Source organism: Chiloscyllium plagiosum, chromosome 22, assembly GCF_004010195.1.
Source record: "Chiloscyllium plagiosum isolate BGI_BamShark_2017 chromosome 22, ASM401019v2, whole genome shotgun sequence".
In the NCBI taxonomy this organism is placed as follows: domain Eukaryota; kingdom Metazoa; phylum Chordata; class Chondrichthyes; order Orectolobiformes; family Hemiscylliidae; genus Chiloscyllium; species Chiloscyllium plagiosum.
Window position 1 is genome coordinate 46,706,704 of NC_057731.1, and position 24,076 is coordinate 46,730,779.

The 24,076-nt window shown below is 43.3% G+C and overlaps 1 protein-coding gene across 1 annotated transcript in view; it reads left to right on the forward strand.

Moving 5' to 3' along the window:
* Positions 1-12,225, forward strand: part of LOC122561411 (slit homolog 1 protein-like) — a 201,017-nt gene extending 188,792 nt beyond the window's left edge. Inside the window, exon 21 of the mRNA XM_043713173.1 lies at positions 10,294-12,225. Within this exon, the coding sequence (XP_043569108.1) occupies positions 10,294-10,532 (239 nt within the window). The 3' untranslated portion in view covers positions 10,533-12,225. The remainder of the gene's footprint in view (positions 1-10,293) is intronic.
* Positions 12,226-24,076: the final 11,851 nt, after the last annotated feature.

The window sequence follows — 24,076 nt, forward strand, 5'->3', positions numbered from 1 at the left end:
GTTTGATTAGGTTCCTCATGGTAAACTAATAGAGAAAGTGAAGTCACATGATGTGCAGGGTGTTCTAGCTAGGTGGATGAAGAATTGGTTGAGCAACAGGAGACAGAGAGTAGTAGTTGAAGGGAGTTTCTCGAAATGGAGAAAGGTGACCACTGGTGTTCCACAGGGGTCAGTATTGGGACCACTGTTGTTTGTGATATACATAAATAATCTGGAAGAGGGCACTGTTGGTATGACACAAAGATTGGGGGTGGAGTAGCGGAAAGCATAAGGGACTGTCAAAGAATACAGGAGAATATAGATAGACTGGTTGAGTAGAAAAGTGGCAGATGGAGTTCAATCCCGACAAATGTGAGGTGATGCATTTTGGGAAGTATAATTCTAGAGTGAATTATACAGTAAACAGAAGAACCTTGGGAAAAGTTGATGGGCAGAGAGATCTGAGAGTGCAGGTCCATTGTACCCTGAAGGTTACTGCACAGCTGGATAGAATGGTCAAGAAGGCATATGGTATGCTTGCCTTCATCAGACGGGGTATTGAGTATAAGAGCTGGCAGGCCAAGTTAAAATTGTACAAGACATTGATTTAGAAAACTGTGTACAGTTCTGGTCACCACATTACCAAAATGATGTGGACACTTTGGAGAGGGTGCAGAGAAGGTTTACGAGGATGTTGCCTGGTATGGGAAGGTGCTAGCTATGAAGAGAGGTTGAGTAGGTTAGGATTGTTTTCATTAGAAAAAAGGAGATTGAGGGGGGACCCTTCCTTCATCTATCAACTTGGTCACTTCCTCAAAAAATTCTATTAAGTTGGTAAGGCACGATCTCCCCCGCACAAAACCATGTTGCCTATTACTGATAAGCCCATTCTTTTCTAAATATAAATAGATCCTATCCTTCGGTACTTTCTTCAGCAACTTTCCCACCACTGACATCAGACTCACTGAGATTTACAAAATCATGAAGGGTACAGACAGGGTGGATAGAGACAAGCTTTTTCCCAGGGTGAAGGATTCAATAACGAGAGGTCACACTTTCAAGGTGAGAGGTGAAAAGTTTAAGGGGGATACACACGGCAAGTACTTTACACAGAGGGTGGTAGGTGCCTGGAATGTGTTGCCAGCAGAGGTGGTAGAGGCAGGCACGGTAGATTCATTTAAGATGCAGATATGCCTCTGGACATATGCATGAGTAGGTGAGGAGCAAAGGGATACAAATGCTTAGGAATTGGGTGACAGGTTTAGACAGTACATTTGGATCGGCTCAAACTTGGAGGGCCGAAGGGCCTGTTCCTGGGCTGCACATTTTCTTTGTTCTTTGTTCTAATTTTCCACATTGTTTGGTAGATACCAGTATTATAACTGTACTGGAACAGCTTGGCCAGGGGAGCGGCACGTTCTGGAGCAAAAGTCTGCATTATTGTTGTCAGGACCCATAGCCTTTACAGTATCCAATGTCTCCAACCATTCCTTGATATCGAGTGAATTCAATTGGCAGAAGACTAGCATCTGGGATGCTGGGGATCCCTGCAGGAGGTTGAAATAGATAATCCACTTGACACTTCTGACTGAAGATTGATGTGAATGCTTCAGCCTTACCTTTTGCGTGGATGTGCTGGACTCTCCCATTGTTAAGAATGTGGAACCTCCTCCTCCAATGAGTCATTTAATTGTCTACCCATTTACAATAATGGCAGGAGTACAGAACTTAGATCTGATCCATGGTATTGGATCACCTAGCTCTGCCTACCATTGCTGTTTATGTTATTCAACATGCAAGGAGTCTCGTGTCGTTTCACCAGGTTAACACCTCATTCAGAGGTGTGCCTGGTGCTGCTCCCAGCATGCCTTCCTGCACTCTTCATTAAACCAGGGTTGATCCCCTGACTTGATGGTAATGGCAGAGTTGAGGAGCAGGGGGTGGAGAGGTTATGCCAGGCCACTCAGTTGCAGATTGTGCTGGAGTACAATTCTGTTGTTGATAGCCCACTGTGCCTCATGGATGCCAGTCTTCAGTTGCTAGATCTGCAAGTCCATTCCATTTAATACCACGATAGTTCCACATAACATGATGGGGGGTATTCTCAGTGTGAAGACTCCACACGGACATTGTGATGCTTACTCATAATGATACTGTCATGGATAGATGCATCTGCAGCTGGCAGATTGGTGAAAATGAGTCAGGTCTGTTTTTTTTTCCCCTCATTTGTTCCCTCACCACCCAGTATAGTAGAGAGAGTGGTGCTGGAAAACCACAGCCGGTCAGGTAGCATCCAAGGTGCAGGCAAATTAATGGTTCGGGCATAAGCCCTTCATCAGGAAGGGCTTATGCCCGAACTGACAATTCTCCTGCTCCTCAGATGTTGCCTGACCTGATGCGCTTTTCCAGCACCACACTCTCGAGATTGGAAGGAGCAAAATGGCCTTTAGTAGAGTGTTACACTCTTCTTGTCGGATGTGGGAGTTTCGAGAGAGTTTACGGGTTACTGAGGATTATATCTGCAATAAGTGCCGTTGGTTGCGAATCCTGTTAAGATAGATAGGATTGGTTGGAGCGGCAGTTAGGGGCAATGAAGAATTTACAGGAGCTAGGGGGTGTGATTGAAGGCAGTTATAGGAAGGGAGAAAAGCTGCAGATACAACAGATAGATGAGTTAACTCCCAGAAAGGTAGGAGAGGTAGGCAGGTAGCACAGGAGTCTTCGTGGCTATCCCCACTTCAAACAAGTATGCTCTTTTGAAAAAAATGTACTGGGTGATGGACTTCCATGGGAATGTAGCGCAAACAGCCAAGTTTCTGGTATCAAAACAGGCTGTAATGTAATGAGGGGTACTTCGGGTTCCAAGAGATTGATTGTGTTCGGGGACTGTCTAGTCAAAGGCACAGACAGACGTTTCTGTGGCCAGCAGTGAAAAATCAGAATGGTGTGTTGCTTCACTGGTGATAAGATCAAGGATGTCTCAGAGCGGGTGCAGAATGTTTCAAAGGGGAAGAGGGACCAGCAAGAGGTCATTGTACACATTGATACCAACAACATAGGAAGGGAAAAGGTTGAGATTCTGAAGGGAGATTAGAGAGTTAGGCAGAAATTTAAAAAGGAAATCCTTGAGAGTAGTAATATCTGGATTATTCCCGTTGCTAAGAGGGTGGTGAGGGTGAGAAGAGGGGGTTAGAGCAGATGAATGAGTCACTGAGGAACTGGTATATGGGAGAAGGATTCACATTTTTGATTCATTGAAATCTCTTCTGGGGTAGAAGTGACCTATAGAAGAAGGACGGATTGCACATGAATTGGAAGGGGACTAACATACGTGCTGGGAGATTTGTTAGAGCTGCTCGGGAGGATTTAAGCTAGTAAGGTGGTGGTTGGGAGGGGGGGACCCAGGGAGATAGTGAGGAAAGAGATCAATCTGAAACTGGTACACTTGAGAAAAGAAATGAGTCAGTCAGGGAAGGCAGGGACAAGGTAGGACGAATAAACTAAACTGCATTTATTTCAATGCAAGGGGCCTAACAGGGAAGGCAGATGAACTCAGGGAATGATTAGAAACATGGGACTGGGATATCATAGCAATTACAAAAACATGGCTCAGGGATCGGCAAGACTGGCAGCTTAATGTTCCAGAATACAAATGCTACAGGAAGGATAGAAAGGGAGGCAAGAGAGGAGGGGGAGTGGTGTTTTTGATAAAATATAGCATTACAGCTGTGCTGAAGGAGGATATTCCTGGAAATACATCCGGGGAAGTTATTTGGGTGGAACTGAGAAATAAGAAAGGGATGATCACCTTATTGGGATTGTATTATAGACCCCCAAATAGTCAGAGGGAAATTGAGAAAAAATTTGTGAAGAGATCTCAGGTATCTGTAAGAATAATAGGGTGGTTACAGTAGGGGTTTTAACTTTCCAAACATAGACTGGGGCTGCTATAGTGTTAAGGGTTTAGATGGAGAGGACCTTGTAAAGAATGTACAAGAACATTTTCTGATTCAGAACAGGTGCAAAACTTGACCTACTCTTGGGAAATAAGGCAGGGCAGGTGACTGAGGTGTCAGTGGGGGAGCACATTGGGGCCAGCGACCATAAAATGGAAGAGGATAGACCAGATCTAACAGTTGATGTTCTAAATTGGAGAAAGGCTCATTTTGATGGTATTAGGCAAGAACTTTCAAAATCTGATTGGGGGCAGATGCTCACAGGTAAAGGGACGGCTGGAAAATGTGAAGCCTTCAGAAATGAGATAACAAGAGTTCAGAGACAATATATTCCTGTCAGGGTGAAAGGGAAGGCTGGTAGGTATAGGGAATGCTGGATGACTAAAGAAATTGAGGGTTTGGTGAATAAAAAGAAGGAAGCATATGTCGGGTATAGACAGGACAGATCGAGTGAATCCTTGAAAGAGTATAAAGGCAGTAGGAGTATACTTAAGAAGGAAATCAGGAGGGCAAAAAAGGGACATGAGATAGCTTTGGCAAATAGAATTAAGGAGAATCCAAAGGGATTGAGGACAAAAGGGTAACTAGGGAGAGAGTAGAGCCCCTCAAAGATCAGCAAGGCGGCCTTTGTGTGGAGCCGCAGGAGATGGGGCAGATACTAATCAAGTATTTTGCATCGGTATTTACTGTGGAAAAGGACATGGAAGATATAGAATGTGGGGAAATAGATGGTGACATCTTGAAAAATGTCCATATTACAGAAGAGGAAGTACTGGATGTCTTGAAATGCATAAGGTGTACCTTTGAACTCTGTGGGAAGCGAGGGAAGTGATTGCTGGGCCCCTTGCTGAGATATTTGTATCTTCGATAGTCACAGGTGAGGTGCCAGAAGACTGGAGGTTGGCAAAATTGGTATCATTATTTAAGAAAGGTGGTAAAGTCAAGCCAGGGAATATAGACCAGTGAGCCTGGTGGTGGGCAAGTTGTTGGAGGGAATCCTGAGGGAAAGGATGTGCATGTATTTGGAAAAGCAAGGACTAATTAGGGATAGTCAACATGGCTTTAAGCGTGAGAAATCATGTGTCATGAACTTGATTGAGTGTTTTTGAAAAAGTAACAAAGAGGATTGATGAGGGCAAAGCGGTGGACGTGATCTATATGGGCTTCAGTAACGTGTTTGACGAGGTTCCCCATGGGAGACAGGTGAGCGAGGTTAGATCTCATGGAATACAGGAAGAACTAGCCATTTGGATACAGAACTGGCTCAAAGGTAAAAGACAGAGGGTGGTGGTGGAGGGTTGTTTTTCAGACTGGAGGCCTGTGACCAGTGGGGTGCCACAAGGATCGGTGCTGGGTCCTCTACTTTTTGTCATTTATATAAATGATTTGGATGTGAGCATAACAGGTATAGTTAGTAAGTTTGCAGATGACACCAAAATTGGAGGGATCTTGATCAGATAGGCCAATGGGCTGAGAAGTGGCAGATGGAGTTTAATTCAGATAAATGTGAGGTGCTGCATTTTGGGAAAGCAAATCTTAGCAGGACTTATACACTTAATGGTAAGGTCCTGGGGAGTTTTGCTGAACAAAGAGGCCTTGGAGTGCAGATTCATAGCTCCTTGAAAGTGAAGTCGCAGGTAGATAGGATAGTGAAGAAGGCGTTTGGTATGCTTTCCTTTATTAGTCAGAGCACTGAGTATAGGAGTTGGGAGGTCATGTTCCGGCTGTACAGGTCATTGGTTAGGCCACTTTTGGAAAATTGCGTGCAATTCTGGTCTCCTTCCTGTCGGAAGGATGTTGTGAAAGTTGAAAAGGTTCAGAAAAGATTTACAAGGATGCTGCCAGGGCTGGAGGATTTGAGCTCTAGGGAGAGGCTGAATAGACTGGGGCTGTTTTCCCTGGAGCATCGGATGCTGAGGGTTGACCTTATAGAGGTTTATAAAATCATGAGTGGCATGGATAGGATAGACAAAGTCTTTTCCCTGGGGTCGGGGAGTCTAGAACTAGAGGGCATAGGTTTAGGGTGAGAGGAAAAGATATAAAAGGGACTTAAGGGGCAACATTTTCACGCAGAGAGTGGTGTGTGTATGGAATGAGCTGCCAGAGGAAGTGGTGGGGGCTGGTACAAATACAGCATTTAAAAGGCATCTGGATGAATATATGAATAGGAAGGGTTTTAGAGGGATATGAGCCAAGTGTTGGCAAATGGGACTGGATCAGTTTGGGATATCTAGTCAAAATGGACAAGTTGGACTGAAGGGTCTGTTTCTGTGCTGTACATCTCTACAACTCTGAGTCGTTATCGTTCACCATTTTCTATATTTACAATCAACCGCTTGGCCATTAGCAGAGGCAGAGGGCCCAGTTACTGAATGGACCCCCATCATTCTTCAGCAGAAGGAGCTTACAGTGGTCTTTCTCCACTGCACCCTGGTCCTGTTCAAAATCCAGGGACTATCTGTATCACTAAATGTCGTAAAAGCCAATCTGGTTCACTCATGGCCTTTAGGGAAGGAAACCTGTCATTTTTAACCTGCAGGTGACTGTAGACCCACAGTAATATGGTTAACTCTTAATGGCCTTCAGGAATAACATCACTCAGTTTAAGTGCGATTATGGATGAGCAACAAATGCTGACCTTATTAGTGAGGCCCATTTCCCAAGAACTAATTTCTTCTAAAAATTTACGAGGCAGTTCAAGAATCGAAGACTGATGTGAATCTGGAATGCCGTGGTCCAACTGGATGGAGATTGATCAAGTCTAAGTTGAGTTTATCAACTAATATGGAGCCAAAGCAATAAAATGGCGTTTGTGATTCAGGTCACTGAATGATGTTGAGAATGAGTAGCCAATTTTTTCTTCCTTTGTCCAAGCGATAAGGTGATGAGGGCAGGAGAAATAGACAGAGGTAAAATATAATAAGGGATAGGATAGCATTGTGAGTTAAACACTGAGCTTTCCCTCAGTGGCCTCAGTTTCGTACAGCTCGGTTAGGTAACGAGGTTAGGTCACAATCAATCAATCATTAGCCTGATTTTACTTCTGTGACTTTGAGTGAAAGCTGAATGTTTTGGTCTTTCAGGGGAGTTGTGTTCATTAAACAAATTTGTCAAAAACCCCATGATCAAAATAGTCTAAGGTTAGGTTCAGAGTAAAGCTCCCACTACACTGACCCCATCAAACACTCCCAGTACATGTCTTCTTCATCACCTCCACACCATCCTGATTTGGAAGCATTGCTTTTCCTTCACTGTTACAGAATCAAAATGCTGGAACATGGCCAAAAGTAACCTATGAAGAAAATGATGACTTAGTCACAAGATTAGGGACAGGATGAAGAATCAGTTGATTGGATAATGAGTCTACCAGCATTCCAATTGGTCGGGTGCGAAGGTGGATCTGGCAGGGGACTAATGGCTGCAGACTGGAGGGAAGGATGGGTGGGTGGAGGGTCAGGTGATCATAGCTGCCACAGAACTACATTGCCAACATAGGTCAAGCAGGCAACCTCAATGGAGTATTCACAGATTCTGGTATGTGAAGGAGATCCAAACACGTTCATCGAGACAGCGCTGGAGAAAAGAGAGACCCAATGGATCAGCACCATCTCATGTGGGACTGAATTAATTTTGAGACAGAAAAAGGTGGGTGGTACAGAATAGAGGCAAAAAGCTAAACAACGGCAGGCTTCCTACTCAAGGAGCCAGTGGTCCATGCCTCCCATCACACTGGGTATGCCCAGATCACAGATTCTGAGAGAGGGCACGACAATGTTGACATGGATTTTCCTAATTCACTTATGAACCTTTGGTAAAGGTGCCTGCAGAAGGCGGACTTTGAGGGAAACTCATTTAGAACAGAAATGGTGACCGTCCTCTTGAAACCAATGTCCCCCATTGACCCCCGTGTGCACAATCTGACTAGCACCTGATGAAGGAGCAGTGGTCTGGAAGCCTGTGTTACCAAATAAACCTCTTGGACTATAACTGGTGGCGTGTGACTTTTGACTTTGCCCAACTCAGTCCAACGCTGGCACCTCCACGTCATCACAAATTGGAAGTTGAAATAATGAGAGAAGCTATGGTCATTTTTTTTCCAAAAATCAAGAAATAACCTAAGTATTGTCCTTACCTCACTAAAGTATGCCAGCAACAGATCGATAACAACTTCCATTTACACAGAGCTGTCAGTTAGTGACAGGTCCCAAATTGCTTCCAAGTTGGCGATAATCAGGCAGGTGACTAAAAGATCCAAAGGTAGGTTTTAGGGAGTGTCTTAAAGGAGGAGAGAGTGACGGAGAGGTTTAGGGAGAACATTACAGAGCTTGGGGCCCATTTAACACCAACAATGGAGTGATAGAAATCAGGGATTGTTAACAGGTCAGAATTAGTGTTTTAGGAACAAATAGGTTACAGAGATAATCAATGCAAACAAACCATTTGAAATAAGAAAATGTAATGATTCAACGCATTTTATCATTGTCCAGATAAAACAACCACAGCACGCATCTGGTATTGAGGAAGTGCTTCTATTTTGCTATGATTAATATATTGACTAGTTCTTACTCCGAGAACCCTAAGATCACAAAAGCAGAAGTAGGCCATTCAGCCCATCGAGTCTGCACCACTGTTCAGTGAGACCATGGCTGATCTGATAATCCTCAACTCCATTTTCCTGCTTTTTCCTAATCTATGTCTACTTGTGAGATAAATGTTTGACCGGGCCACAAGGCCTTGTTCTGGTTTGACCACAGGAGTAAAGATGTCTTGTTGTAGTTGTCTAGAGCCTGGGTGCGACCTTACCTGGAGTAGTGTGTATTGTTTTCATTTCCTTATGTAAGCAAGGATATATTTGTTACAGAAAGAATGTAACAGAGGTTCACCAGGTTAATCCTTAGGATAGCAAGATTGTCTTTTGAGGAGAGAATGAGGAACTAGGGCTGTATTCTCTAGAGTTTTGAAGAAAAGAAGATTATTGCATTGAATCCGACACAATTCTTACAGTACATGCTAGGTGGATGGATACAGAAGCCAGGGAGGAAATGTCATAAGTCTAAAACCAAGTGACTTAATCATTTCTCCCTCTAAGTTGCTGCACAGTGGCTCCAAGGTTCCACATGTGCTGCACAGTATACCAAGGCACTGACTTCTGGTTTTGGAAGTTGTGCTATGTATAGGCCTCTGAGCTCCATGCACCAAAGAAGAAAATTAGAGGGAGCTATTGGACCTAGTCTCAGGAGAAAGATGGAGATGAGGAGGAATTTCTTCACTCAGAGGGTGGTGAAACTTTGGAATTCTCAAGCCTAGCAGGTTGTGGAGGTACAGTCAGTCAGTGAGCAGGTTCAAGACAGAAATCAATTGGGCTCCAGAGACCAATGGTAACCAGGGACCTCGAGACGTTGCAGGCAGGTGGCATGGAGATGATCAGCCATGATCTAATTAAATGGCAGAACAGGCTCAATGGCCTACTCCTATTCCCACATTCCCCTGATATTCTTTAAAAGAGTGCCTTAAGATCCTTTACCCTGATCCAGGCAAATGGGATCTGGGCTTAATGTCTCACCCAGAGGTGGTACCCATGACCGTGTAGTGCTCCTTCACCGAGTTCACTGCCCTTGGAGTGTAAGCCTTGGTTTAATGTGCTGAAGGCCCTTAGAGTGGGACTTGAATACAGGAGCCTGGTGTTTCACAAGTGAAGTTTTTTTTTAAAAAAGAGAAATTTGTGGAACGTGGGCATTGCTGGCTACGTCAGCATTGATTGGCTGCCTCAAGCTGCGCTCCAGTCCACCTGCTGTGGGTTGACTCACAGTGCCCTTAAGGCAGAAAATTCCTCTCTAATACCTACTGAGCTCCAGCAGATCTGCAGCCTGAATAGAATAGAATAGAATCCCTACAGTGCGGGGCCTTCGGCCCAATAAATCCCTGAAGAGTATCCCACCCAAACCCATTCACCTACCCTATTACTCTACATTTACCCCTAACTAATGCATCTAACCTACACATCCCTGGACACTATGGGGCAATTTAGCACGGCCAAAGAAATGGGGAAACCAGAGCACTAGAGGAAACCCACGCAGGGGAGAACGCACTAGTGTAAGAGCTTGTTTCTTGGTTTGCTTTAGCTGGTGTGATTTTACCCCACAACCCGGGGAAAGTGTGCAAACTCCACACAGTCGCCTGAGGCTGGCATCAGACCCAGGTCCCTGGCGCTGTTAGGCAGCAGTGTTAACCACCGAGCCACCGTGCCAGCCCAAAGGATGGCGTGACCATGGAGCAGCCTCCTCTGACTGATTTCTTTTTCTTGTCTTTCCCCCACACACCCCCACCCCCCCTCCCCTTCCCACGCACACCTTTGCAGAAGCGGAGTGTCGAGGGCTACCCGTGCGCGATTATTACCAGCTGCAGAGGGGCTACACCATCTGCCAGAGCACTCGGCGAGTCTCCTGGGTGACGTGCCAGGGATCGTGCCGGGCTCAGGGTTGCTGCACTGAGCTGAGGGCCAAGCGACGGAAATACACCTTCGAGTGCAGCGATGGCTCATCCTTCACCGAGGAAGTGGAGAAAAGCACCAAGTGTGGCTGCACCCGGTGCCTGTAGCCCCCATCGACTCCCCCACCCCCACCAGCCACCCAACACTGGAGTATATTATACATACTAAAAACACATACCCAGTCAACAACATCGCAGGTCAGCAAGATCGACACAGGACGGTGACTTATTCTTATAATTAAAAACTCGTTTGAAACAACCACAAAAAATAATTTTAAATAAAAAAGGAAGAGCATCATCTGATCCAGACCGGAGATAGAAATGTACATTCAGAAAAACAGAAGCTGGCGAGATACCTTGGTGGAGTTGGACCACCATCGGTGTGGGTCTGGAGCAACAGGCAGCAGCACCAGAAGGGGCAGTCTAGGGAGAGGGAGCAGACACAATCCAGGATGCTAACACTGTCTGTCACTTGTCTACCTTACATTCTTGTCTGATGTTATGGGGAGGTTGGGGGGTGGGTGGGTGACTGGGGTTTGATGGGAGGGAAGGGCTGGGGTGGGAAGGGTTGTGGGGTAAAAATCACACCAGCTAAAGCAAACCAAGCAAGTTCCTTCACTTGTGCATGTCATACAGGAGTGAAAGCTGCCTTTACATTCCAAACTCTTTCAGTGGTTCGCCCCTCAGCCCATTCCTCATTTTTCTTATTAGGAGCCAACGTAGTGGGAGACTTAGCCTTTATCTAACCCTGTTTTGTATCTGTCCTGGGAGCGTTTGTTGGGGACAGTGTAGAGGGAGCTTTACTCTGTATCTGATGTTGTGCTGTACCTGATCTGGGAGCGTTTGTTGGGAAAAATATGGAGGAAGCTTTACTCTGTATCTAATCCTGTGCTGTCCTCATCTGCGGGTGTTTGATGGGGACAGCGTCGTGAGAGCTTTACTTTCAGATTAAAAAGAGTAGAGGTAACTGTACTTTGTATCTAACTCCATGCTATATCTGTCCTTGGAGCGTTTGATGTGGACAGTGTAGAGGAATTGTACTCTGTATCTAAAACCATGTTGTACCTGTCCTGGAAGTGTTTGATGGAGACAGTGTCCAGAGAGCTTTACATTCAGGTTAAAAAAAAAGTAGCGAGAGCTGTACTCTGTATCTAATTCCATGCTATATCTGTCCTTGGTGTGTTTGATGGGGACGTGTAGAAGAAACTGTACTCTGTGTCTAACCCTGTGCTGTATCTCATGTTGGATAGTTGAGTAATTTTTCTCTATAACACTCATAACCATCAGCCCAAGAGCCAAAAATTCTCTCAAACGAAAACTCACACAGATGGAAAGTTGAGTCACAGTTCTAACCCATCTCAGAGTCTATGAGCCCATCGGGATTTGATTACTCAAAGTGTCACCTACTCCTCTCCCCTCCCCCTTCCCCTCCCCTCCCCTCTCTCTCTCTTCCACCCCCCATCATGTATCCCGGTCACACCTCTTGCTTTACCTTTTATCTGATCCTCTGTGTTAATACAACACACGGTGTGCAGTGTAGGCAGCATGTAAGCAACGTGGGGTATGCTTGCCTCTCAAATATAGCAACACAAGCAGAGCCCTGGTGTAAGGGAATAACATTCAAACCAACAAATCCCATTCCTGAACGAAATGCTTTACGAGGTTTTCTTTCAAAGGTAAGAAGCTTGGCTCCCTAATTTTGTTGTATGGTTATAATATATAATAAAATGTTATTTAAAAAGTCAGAGCTTATACTTAAAACTGCTCAGTAAGAACATAAATAAAAGGTCTTGTGCGAGGACTGAGTGGTTTGCTTACTAACGGGACTGATTCAGCCTGCCGATGGTGGGCATTGCAATGGAGACACTGCAGTTAACCTAAGTCACCAATCCCGCCATTCAGTTTTTATTCCCAGCAACTTGCATTTTGTTTCAACAAACATGTTTCACACCTCTTTCAATAAGTAGTACAAGGGAGGAGAGCAACCACCAGCAACACCTGGCCTTCAGCAGAGTCGACACCCTCAGAAGCTAGAATTGTCAAACCTTCAGGACTATCCCCAGGTCTCCAGGAAAGAGAGATTAATTTCCAGGACTCCTTCTGTGACCAAAACCAACAGACAAATAATGGGGGCAATGAAAAGCGTGCCTGAAAGAACCTGCCTTGAATAACATTTTATTATTAGTCATGGAATCCTCGAATTGTTACTGGGCAAGAACTCTTCTGCCCTACTTCCTAAAAGTCTCAAGAGATATTTTACTCCTCTGCAGTGGACAGGAGGGGTGAAGAGGGATCTCAATTTAACATCGTCCCCAACAGATTAACAGAGAGGAAGTTGGAGACAGATGAAGAGGAGGGATGAGATGGACTAAGAGGATATCTTTTCCACTTCTCACCACTCCTGTTCGATGGGTTTTTGGATGCTGATAAGTCCAATGCGCAATCTGCAGTGACAGCTCCATGTGAGACAATGTGCTTAAAACATTAAGCTGGGTTTAGAGGTTTGTGCACATCTGCCCGTCCATCAACATCACCTCCACAGATTCCCGACTCAAGAATACAGAATTTCCCTGGAGCATCGGAGGCTAAGAGGTGACCTAATAGAGGTTTACAAAATTATGAGCATGGATAGGGTGAATAGACAAAGTCTTTTCCCTGGGGTCAGGGAGTCAAGAAATGGAGCGCAAATGTTTAGGGTGAGGGGGGAAAGATAGAAAAGAGACCTATGGGGCAACTTTTTCACGTAGAGGGTGGTACATGTATGGAATGAGGAAGTGGTGGAGGCAAGTACAATTGCAACATTTAAGAGGCATTTGTATGGGTATATGAATAGGAAGGGTTTGGAGGGATATGGACAGGTGCTGGCAGGTGGGACTAGATTGGGTTGGATATCTGGTAACATGGACGGGTTAGACCGAAGGGTCTGTTTCCATGCTGTACATCTCTGTGACTCTATTAGGAATAGGCCATTCAGCTCTTAGAGGCTGCCCACCACCCAATAAGACCTCCCATATTCATCTAAACTCCAATGGGTACAAGCCCAAACTGTGCAAGCCTTCTTCTTATGTAATCAGTCACGTACATTTTTCTGAACTGTTGCTAATGCAATTATTTTCTGACACAGTAAGGTACACAATACTCCAGACATCAGGACTGTATTTGACAGTGTGTGCATCAAGATGGCTGACCAAATTTATATTCAAAAGGAATCAGGATAAAATTCTCTGCTGGTTAGAGTCGTATCTTGCACAAAGGAAAATACCGTTGATGATGGAAGTCAGTCATGCCAGCATCCAAGTCATCTCTGCAGGAGTTTCTCAAGCTGTGTCCTCGGCCCAACCATCTCCAGCTGCTTCAATGAACTTCTTTACATTATTAAATCAGAAGTGGGAATGTTCAATGATGGTTGCACAAAGTTCTGCATCATTCTCAACTTCTAAGACACTGAAGCAGTCATGTCCAAATGTAACAAGATATGGACAATATCCAGGCTGGCATGAGATAAGTAACATGTGTCACCAATTTCAATGAGAGAGAATCTAACCACCATCCTTTGACATTCAATAGCATTATCAACATCCACAAAAAGGTGGACTAGCCATATATAATATGTATATAAAAACACACACACACACACACATCCTGACGCCCCACTTGCCTGGATTGGTGCAGCTCCAACAACACAAGAAAATTAATGCCATCAAGGACAAATCAGCCTGCTAGATTGGCACCAAATCCACAAGCATCCACTCCCTCCATCAGACACACTCAGTACACACTGCTGTTACTATCTTCAAGAAGCACTGCAGAAATTCACAAAGGTTCCTTAAAACAGCATCTTCCAAACCCATGACCAATTCCATCTAGAAAGACAAGGGCAGCAGATAAATGGGATCACCACCACCTGCAAATTCCCCCTCCGTGTCACTCACCATCCCAATTTGGAAATATATCACCATCCCTTCAGTGTTGCTGGGTCAAAGTCATGGGTCAAACCCCACCCCAAACAACATTTATGGGTGCATCTATGCCAAATGGACTGCAGTAGTTCATGGAGGCAGCTCACCACCACCTTCTCAAGGGCAACTAGGGATTGGAATTAAACACTGGTTGTGCCAGCAAAAACCACACCGTATGAATAAATAAAAACTACAGTTATGCAGATTTTTATTGAATTCTATTTTCACCATCAGTCATGGCAAGATTTGAAATCATGTCGCCAGGAGGTTCTGGATGACTAACCCAGTGATATTACAACATACCATTGTCTCCCACATCAGCTCGATCCCTCTTCACTATGAAGTTGCAGTCTTTCACCATTTAAACATTATTCTTTTTTCACTTTTTCTGCCAAGGTGTCCAAGTTCAATTTCACACATTATATTCCATCTGCCACATTTTTGCCAACTTAACCCAAATCCTTTTATAAACTCTTTCACAATTTACAATTTACTTTCATATCTTTGTCTCATCAGCAAACTGAGCAACTATACGATCGGTGCCTTCATCGAAGTCATTGACATGGATTCTAAATAATTGAGGACTAATCTCCTTGGTACTAATTAGTTGCAGCTTGCTAACCAAAAGAAACCCATATTTGAACCATTGCCTGATTCCTGTTAGCTAACCAAATGAAGAGAAGATCTCTCTCATTTTCATCTCCACCCCCCCCGACCCTAAATTCTAGCCAGTCACAAGCCTCAAATCAGTGAGGGTTTGACCTATTCTGGGATGCTCAGAGGACATCCCTAATCCCTCACCACCAGACGCTTGGAGGAAGAACGCCTCATCTTCCGCCTCGGAACACTTCAACCCCAGGGCATCAATGTGGACTTCAACAGTTTCCTCATTTCCCCTTCCCTCACCTCACCCGGTTCTAAACTTCCAGCTCAGCACTGTCCCCATGACTTGTCCTACCTGCCTATCTCCTTTTCCACCTATCCACTCCACCCTCTTCTCCCTGACCTATCACCTTCATCCCCTCCCCCACTCACCCATTGTACTCTATGCTACTTTCTCCCCACCCCCACTCTCCTCTAGCTTATCTCTCCACGGTCTAGGCTCTCTGCCTTTATTCCTGATGAAGGCCTTTTGCCCAAAACGTCGATTTCGCTGCTCTTTGGATGCTGCCTGAACTGCTGTGCTCTTCCAGCACCACTAATCCAGAATCTGGTTTCCAGCATCTGCAGTCATTGTTTTTACCTCATATTTGGGACACTATCCATTCCCAGACACAGTTGAGTGATCCAGTGCCTTGTAATGTAATTCATGTTATGTGGGTGCAGAATTTTAGGAGTAAACTCAACTGTGGAGGCTCCAAATCTGAATTCAAGATTTCTTTGTAATCCATGTCTGTGTTAGGTGCATCGACTCTTTGTTTTACTGATCCTGGGAGTATTTGTGTGATTGTTCTGTCTGGTTCGCCGTTACTTTCTGTTTTGATCGATTTGTCGCCATTTGTTTTCGTCAGATGCAAACTAAGTATTGGACAGAGAATACTCCAATTAAGGTTCTAGCAATAATCTGTATTTTCTTTTCTTTTAAAAATGTTCCCAACTATTTTCGATTTAAACCTGGAAAGCTTTGCTTCTATACTCAATCCCTCTTGTTATGAAGGCCAGCATGCTATTAGCTTTCTTCACTACCTGCTGTACCTGTATGCTTGCCTTCATTGACTGGTGTACAAGAACACCCAGATCTCTTTGTACTGCCCCTTTACCTAACTTGACTCCATTTAGGTAGTAATCTGCCTTCCTGTTCTTGCCACCAAAGTGGATAATCATACATATATCCACCATTAAACTGCATCTGCCATGCATCTGTCCACTCACCTAACCTGTCCAGGTCACCCTGTAATCTCCTAACATCCTCCTCACATTTCACCCTACCACTCAGCTTTGTATCATCAGCAAATTTGCTAATGTTACTATTAATATTAATATCCTTTGGGAGTCTCCTGCCACAACCAAGTTCTTTGGGAAAAAAGTTACTTTGGGAATCTGGTACTAGTCTCTGGAGTGACAGTGAGCTGGTTTTGAGTGATTAGCACATCAGTGATGGCCAAATTGGCAGGGAAAAGGTCACGGTCATCTAACTTCCTTCAAGGGAAGGAGAAACAAAAGTGAAACTGAGAGTGAAGGCAGCAGTAATGGAAACACTTCAAAAAGGAAGAAAGAGGTATAAAGATAGATGGAGAAAAGGACAAAGCAGAAAATGGGTTCTCCATAGTCACACAAACACAGAGCAGCAGAACCAAACATTCCGATTCGATTTACTATCTATTACCACCACCGCTGAAGCTTTCAAGGTGATATTTATGTTAATTTTCTGATCAGTCTGCAGCATGTCAAGTGGGTAGTAGATCGATCAACTCCCCGTTTAGCAAAACATACTGCTAAAAGGTTTTCTTGAGCATCTGAAACCAATCTAAATACAATTAAGCAAAGTTCATTGTGAGTGATATGTGCATTTTACTCAAACGATATCATCCACCCTAAGCTTTGATCTCTGAATTCTAGACATTCAAACAGGACCAAAGTGTGATACAGAGTGGGTGGCTAGCTAAAACTTAGATTTAATTCTTTGTACTGGAATGTACCCAAGCTTAATAGGACTAATAATTTTGCTGGTTTTCTTTGCCCACTTATTGAGGTCAGGTGGTCAATAGGCAGGGCCCTATGAGGAAATGGAGTGCCATCCATAAAGAAATGTCCACACCAACTGGTTTCAAGGGAGGTGGCCATTCAGCCTATGTCTGTGCCAACTCTCCACAAGAGCAGCTCCGCTTGTCCCACTCCCTCACATAATCCCCGTAGTCCTGCCAATTCTCTCTTCAGGAGTTTAACCCATTCCTTTGAAAGCCATGAGTGAATCCATCTCCACCATACTCTCAAACAGTACCGCCCAGATTCAAATCACTCCCTTTAGAAATCACTTAGCTCATGTGGCCATGGTTATTTTGTCATTCAATCACAAATCCATGCCCTTTGGCTTTTGACCAATGGAAACAGTACCTACCCTGTCTAGATCCCTCATGATTTTAAACACCATGATGAAATCTCCTGACCTTTCCTTCAGCAAGGAGCAGAGCCACACCTTCTCCAAACTATTCACAGAACTGGAATCATTCTCAGGAATCTTCATACACACTCTCTAAAGCTTTTGATTTGGAGATGCTGGTGTTGGACTGGGGTGTAAAAAGTTAAAAATCACACAACACCAAGTTATAGTCCAATAGGTTTAATTGGAGGCACACTAGCTTTCGGAGCACCGCTCCAAAAGCTAGTGTGCTTTCGATTAAACCTGTTGGACTATAACCTGGTGTTGTGAATTTTAACTCTCTAAACCTTCACATGCTTCCTAAAGTGCGGAACCCCAAACGGGACACCATGCTCTGCCTGAAGTTGAACCAGTTGTTTTTATACATACTGCTGTATGTATTGTAAATCTTTGGGATAAAGTGTCAAGTTTACCCAATGAGTAACTTAGCTATCTAATCCAGGAAAATTCCAGATTCATTCCCAGTCCTGGCTGCATTTTCTAACCCTGCCAGGAAAAGCAACAGAACTACAATTGGACTCAGTACTTTTGGCTTTCTAAAACGGTAGACTAGTGAACGAACATGTTACTCCCCACTGTTAATATTTATGGAGCCAGAAATTGAAGTTTTGGAGCACCTTTCACATCAGGACTTCTTTCCGGCCATGGAAGTGCTGATAATGAATAGGAACAGAACTGCTGGAAAAGGTCCGCAGGTTTGGCAGCATCTGTGAAGAGAAATCTGAGTTAATTATTTGGGTCCGGTGACCCTTCCTCAGAGGGGAGCATCCACACTTGCTTCAGTTTTTATTTAAGTGCTGCAAATGAATATCTTGTACCTAATGCAGCAGCAAACTTGTAGGCAGCAAGGCCTACAATTAGTAATGAAGTTTTTTAAAAAAGGCCTTGATCTGTGGCAATTTTCAGATATTAAGTTAGCAAGACAGTACACCAGGGAACTTTCCTCATTTTTCTTTAAATAGTGCCTCAGGATCTTTCATGTCCACATAAACAGCAGACTCACCGAGAAATGCAGCACTCCTTCAGTACTGCACTGAAGTGTCAGCCTAGATTGTTACAATTTTCCCTCTGCAAACCTCCCAACTGACAGAATGGGCATTGCTGTCCTCACTTCTAGTGTCCCTGAAGCAAGTGAGTGACCCAGTGCATCATCTTGATACTGTAGTGCTGAACAAGCCTGAGTGGTGGAATTAGATGTAGGGCAATGTGTGATCTGTAAAACATCCTTCATGTTCTGCCTGACAAGGCTCAGTTGTTAAGGGTGGGCCAACTTTCTCTCCTGGGTGACTTTCTGAATGCACAGAACTTCACCTCACACGGTGGTGCGCAGCCCACAGTGGTGGAATCTGAGAGCTATGGTGATGCCAGTGATCTCAAGGTTCAGTGAAAGGGTGTCGGACATTTTGTTGCGTACTTTCACCTGTTGAGGTCACTGGTGGGCTCTTTGAGGTATCACTCCACAGACGCATGGCACTAATGTGTTCAATAGCCACATTAGCCTTGGCAGTGAATTCTAATAGGGGACATCACATCTGATCTGGCTAATATTTACCCCTTAACTAACATCGCTAAAGAGCAGATTCTCACTCTGCATTTTGTGGGAGGTAGTTGTGAAAAAAAAATCACATTGCAGCACTGATTATACTTAAAAACTTTAGTAAATACAAGTTATTAATAACTAAAATGCATGGGAGTCATGTTGAAAAATATTATCAGGTTGATGATTAAATGTGATCTAGCTGAATGATGGACAGGCTCCAGGAGGCAATTGGCCTCCTCCTAATTCCTCAGTTCCTAAAATGTGCTGGGACATCCTGAAGCTACAATATACAATAAGCTGTCTGACTAGTTTGCACCCAACAGACCTATGTGCTCACATGCCTGAGAGAGGCAGTGGACAGCAATTAGAATCAGGAACCCAGACTGAGTTCCTTGTACCAGAGAATGATGCAACAAACCAATGGCTGAGTTTAGCTGATTTAGGAAGGATTGTGCAGAGGAAGATTCCAACTCTAACATGACTGGATTACCAGCATTACCTTTAGTACAATGACAAAAAGCACACCAAGCGCATATCACCTCAGTGTAGAGAACAAACAGCATCAGGAACAGAAATAGCAAGGACAAGAAATAAAATTATATGCAATAGGCCAATACTGAGCTCAATGTGAGCTCTTCCGTCCTTACTTCATAGGCTTGCATTTGTACCTTACTGATCCTCAGGATATACCAAAGTGTTTCAAAGCCCATAAGGTACCTTTAAAGTATAGTCACTCCTGTATTGGGGGAAACATAGCTATCTATTCACACAACAGCTTCTGATCAAACAACTGAGAGGCAACAATTAGTTTTTTTTTAACAGCGATGATGAAGGGATTAGTGGTCAGGACTTGTGGGAGAACTAAATAGAGCCATGGCAGCACTTACAGTCACCTGAATGAACCTTGGTTTTAACCTTTCATCTTAAAAGATGACATCTCTATCCCTCAGAATTTCACTGGAAGTGTCCAGTTGGTGCGGGCAAATCTCTGGTGTGGAAATTTAACCTTCAACTTTAACAGCCACTTTGTATTGACTGCAAAGAACTTTGGGGCTACCTGAAGCCAAGGTGCATGTAGAAATGTAAATTCTCCCTGAAACCTGGAACCTCTCTCAGCTCCACGTGATAACCATACCAAGAAAGGCAGCTTCAATATTCTTCATTAGCAACCTCACATCCATGTATTCAATTCACTGCAGCAAAGACACAGGAGAGGGAAAATAATCAAGTTATGCTTTAATAAGATTTAATAAAATATACACATTAGGAATGGGCAGATCAAACACAGCATGACTGATGCTAGAATGATTGAAAAACACAAATAGGAATGAAAAAAATCAAAAATACTAATTCAATTCTGGGAGAAATTGGAGAATTAAGAATCTGAGACTTGGCTTAAGACATCAAGTTAGCATTGATTTCCCCCAGTGATCAGCAACAACCGATCTAGACTTGATTAGGGAGGCTACAACTGAAGTAAACAGGTTGCATACAATTCCAATACACGAAGACAGAGAGAGAGCGACAGAGAAGGGTTGGGGTAGGAGGAGAGGGAGGAGGTAGATACAGTCAGGGAAGAGAGGGAGGCAGAGAGAAATATAGGAATATAGGGCAGATTGTGAGGGCAAAGGAAAACAAAAGGAGGGGACACAAAATGGAGTCAGAGTAGGAAAGGGAATGAGAGGAGGAGGTTGAAGAGGAGATGTAAATAAGGAGGGGAGGAGGAAGTAGGAACACAGTAAATAAAGAACACCCAATTTACTAAAGCAAACAGTGAGTTACAGTCAGTCACACATCATTGTAACACAATATAATCCACATATTTTATAAATAAAGCTTTAATTATTTTTCTTTAAATTCTAATTGTGAGGTATGAACCATGCATCACACAGAATGTATTGTGGGAATTTTATTACAAATGCTGAAACTCTAATAACACGAGGTGGAAGGGTTCTAATAGTGAACTGACCATACATAGCACTGGGAAGAGCCCACTGAACACCATATTGTTGTTACCCAAATTGTCTTGATGTTCTTTTGTACCAAGTTCCTAATGAAGTTATGTTTTCTCCTTGCACCTCACACTCCAGCAAACCCTTACCCAATATAGTGGGCTGAGAACTTACTCTTTAAGCATCCTTCTTGTGGAAGGAACTCCCCTGTGTAATTAAAATTTCTGCAGATTTTTAACATCAGACCTAACTCATTTACCATAAATAATATTTACAGTACCACAAACAACTTGCTTTGAATTTAAAGAAAAGCTTATTTTAAAAACCTGTGAGAAAATACTCAGATTTCTTCAAAATGAATATTGAAAGACTGAGTTTTTAAACAGGCATTGCCCAATCAAATCAATTTTAAAAGTTTCTAACATTGTATATCTACATAAACAAAATTGCTGCCTATTCTACCAGAGTCACTTTCATTAATGGACATTTTTCAAATCACAGAAAGCCAATGATAAGGAGAAGCCACATTATTAAAAATAATTAACAAATATTAAGATGCCTTGGAAACACCAGTTGCTTTATGTCCAGACAGTATAAATCCCTATTTATTTATTTCCATGACTGGACCATTTTTCCATCTTGAAAAAGTCAAATTCTTTGTTTTAAATATCTCAGTATTTTAAGAATTACAATCTTTAGTTCTTTCTAAAACTTATCTACGATCAACAAAAGGGCCTCACTCTTTCACTCCCAGGGACACACTATTTACAGAACTGAATCAGCAAAATTTTGTTCTATTGCACATCTTTCCAAAATTTTCACTTCTGATGTTTTCTGTGAATGTTAGAAAATCTGGAATCCTTACTGCACGGTCTTTGGCCTTAGGTGCCTGTTCTGTCATTCATTGCTACTGATCTGTGACCCAAATGTATGTAAAGTCCTTGCCTCTAACCCTTAATGTTTTTAGTTACTTCTCACTCTCACTGAGAAATGACAATTGACCCAGGATCAACTACCATTTGTTGAAAAGCTGCAAACTCCTATCACCTACTGTATGAACAGGCTCTTCCTAATGTCGCTTTTGGATGGTCTGGCTTGAACATTTAGACTATGTCCCGTAAACCGAGCTTCTCTATTCAGCAGAAATACTTCCACTGTATCTAATGTTAAAACACTTAAAACATCAAATCAAATCATCCTTTAATCTTCTCAATCCCAGGGCATACAACCCTGATTTGTGTAATCTCTCAGCTCAGTGGTTAGCACTGCTGCCTCACAGCACCAAGGACCCAGGCTTGATTCCAGCCTCGGGTGACTGTCTGTGTGCAGTTTGCATTCTCCCACCATCTGTGAAGGTTTCTTCCAGGTGCTCCAGTTTCCTCCCACAGTCCAAAAATCTGCAGGTTAGGTGGACTGGCCATGCTGAATTGCCAATGTGTCCAGGAATGTACAAACTAGGTGTACTAGACATGGGAAATGCAGGGTTACAGGTTAGGATGGGTCTGGGTGGAATGCTCTTCGGAGGGTCGGTGTGTACTTAATGGGCTAAATGGCCTGCGTCCATGCTGTAGGGATTCTGTGATTCTTTCTCCAAAGCCAATATGTCCTACCTAAGGTACGTTGCCCAGAACTGTTCACAGTGATTCCAGGCAGCTGACGCATGACGCATACTCCCTTGTTTTCCATGGATTTTACCTGATGTATGGTTAGGCTCAGGATGGATCATTCAACCTCTCAGTGTCTGTTCCACTGGCTGTACCTGAACTTCATATACCTGCTCTGGTTTCATATCCCTCAATATTCTTACCCCAATCAGATTAGAACGAGATCAAGTTGCAAATGGAAGAACACATTCCAACGTATTGTTTTTATTTTGCAAGAAGCTGTTGATTGCCCAAGGAAAAGCCACTGCTTAGAACCGGTTGATTAACACATACAAGTGTTAACAGTTTAGTACACTTTCGTACAAGTGTACTAAAGTGCTTGCTAGATATAGTTCTTTACTGTTAGTAACCATCAGAAACAAAACAAATTTTCCTAAGCGTTGTGAGAGATTTTAGAAAGTCCTTGCCTGCAACTAGCCTTTCAATTTTAATTTCCACTGATTGCATGCTAACCGCATTAAGTTACTCACCGACTCATTCATGAACCGACTCTCAATATCACATTCTCTCCACCACCCAACATGGTAAACAAAAAACACCAACTGCTAAATTTACCAACATGCCAGCAAAGCTGTCCATTGGAAAATGATATGGCTGAGTGCCATTATCATCCCAAGATAATGACCATGCAACTCATCATGCTAATCCCAACCCAAAATGCTAAACAAATAGTCATAGCAGAACTCATGTGTTTCTATAACGCCCATGAATGACTCAGCAGTTCAGGTAGATGGGCATGGCACATAAACCATCCTATACCTAGGACACTTTATGAGCTGTAGGACACCTAACATTAATCTCTCCTTCTCTGCTAGGTATTTGCTGCCTTTTTGAGAGGTACAGAACAGACCAGATTTACAGGAGTAATTCCACAATGAGAAGTTTTAGAGAGAACCAAATGCTAGTTACCAGATAAATTTAAGTAAAGTCTACCTGGGATCTTAGTAGGCCAGTAACCTATTACAAGACTGTCATTCAGGGTAATACCATGGTAGTAACCTATTACAAAGGACAATGCTGTCGTTGTATTAGGCCACTAGACTTGTAGGGAACCAGTACAAGATGAAAAAAGGGAGAAAAGGTGATTAGCTGAAGATCGGCTTTATTGCTATCTGAGAAGCTAATCTTCTTCAGCAGTTCTCTTCATTTGTTTTCCAAATTTTGCCTGCCACCCATCTGTACTAAAGTGCTTGCTAGATATAGTTCTTTACTGTTAGCAGGTATGGTTTGGATAACAAATAACTAATGGCTTATAGGATTGTGGAGGGCATGTTCTATATGTTCAATCTTTTAGAAAGAAGCCTCTCCAAATAAGGACAACAAACTATATTTTTTCTCTGCTTCTTGGACACTGGAAGACAACATTAATGTGGGAGGGTTGGGGTGAAACAGAAGTGTATGTGCGTGTGTTTTTATAGTGGTGCCTTGGCTAATGAA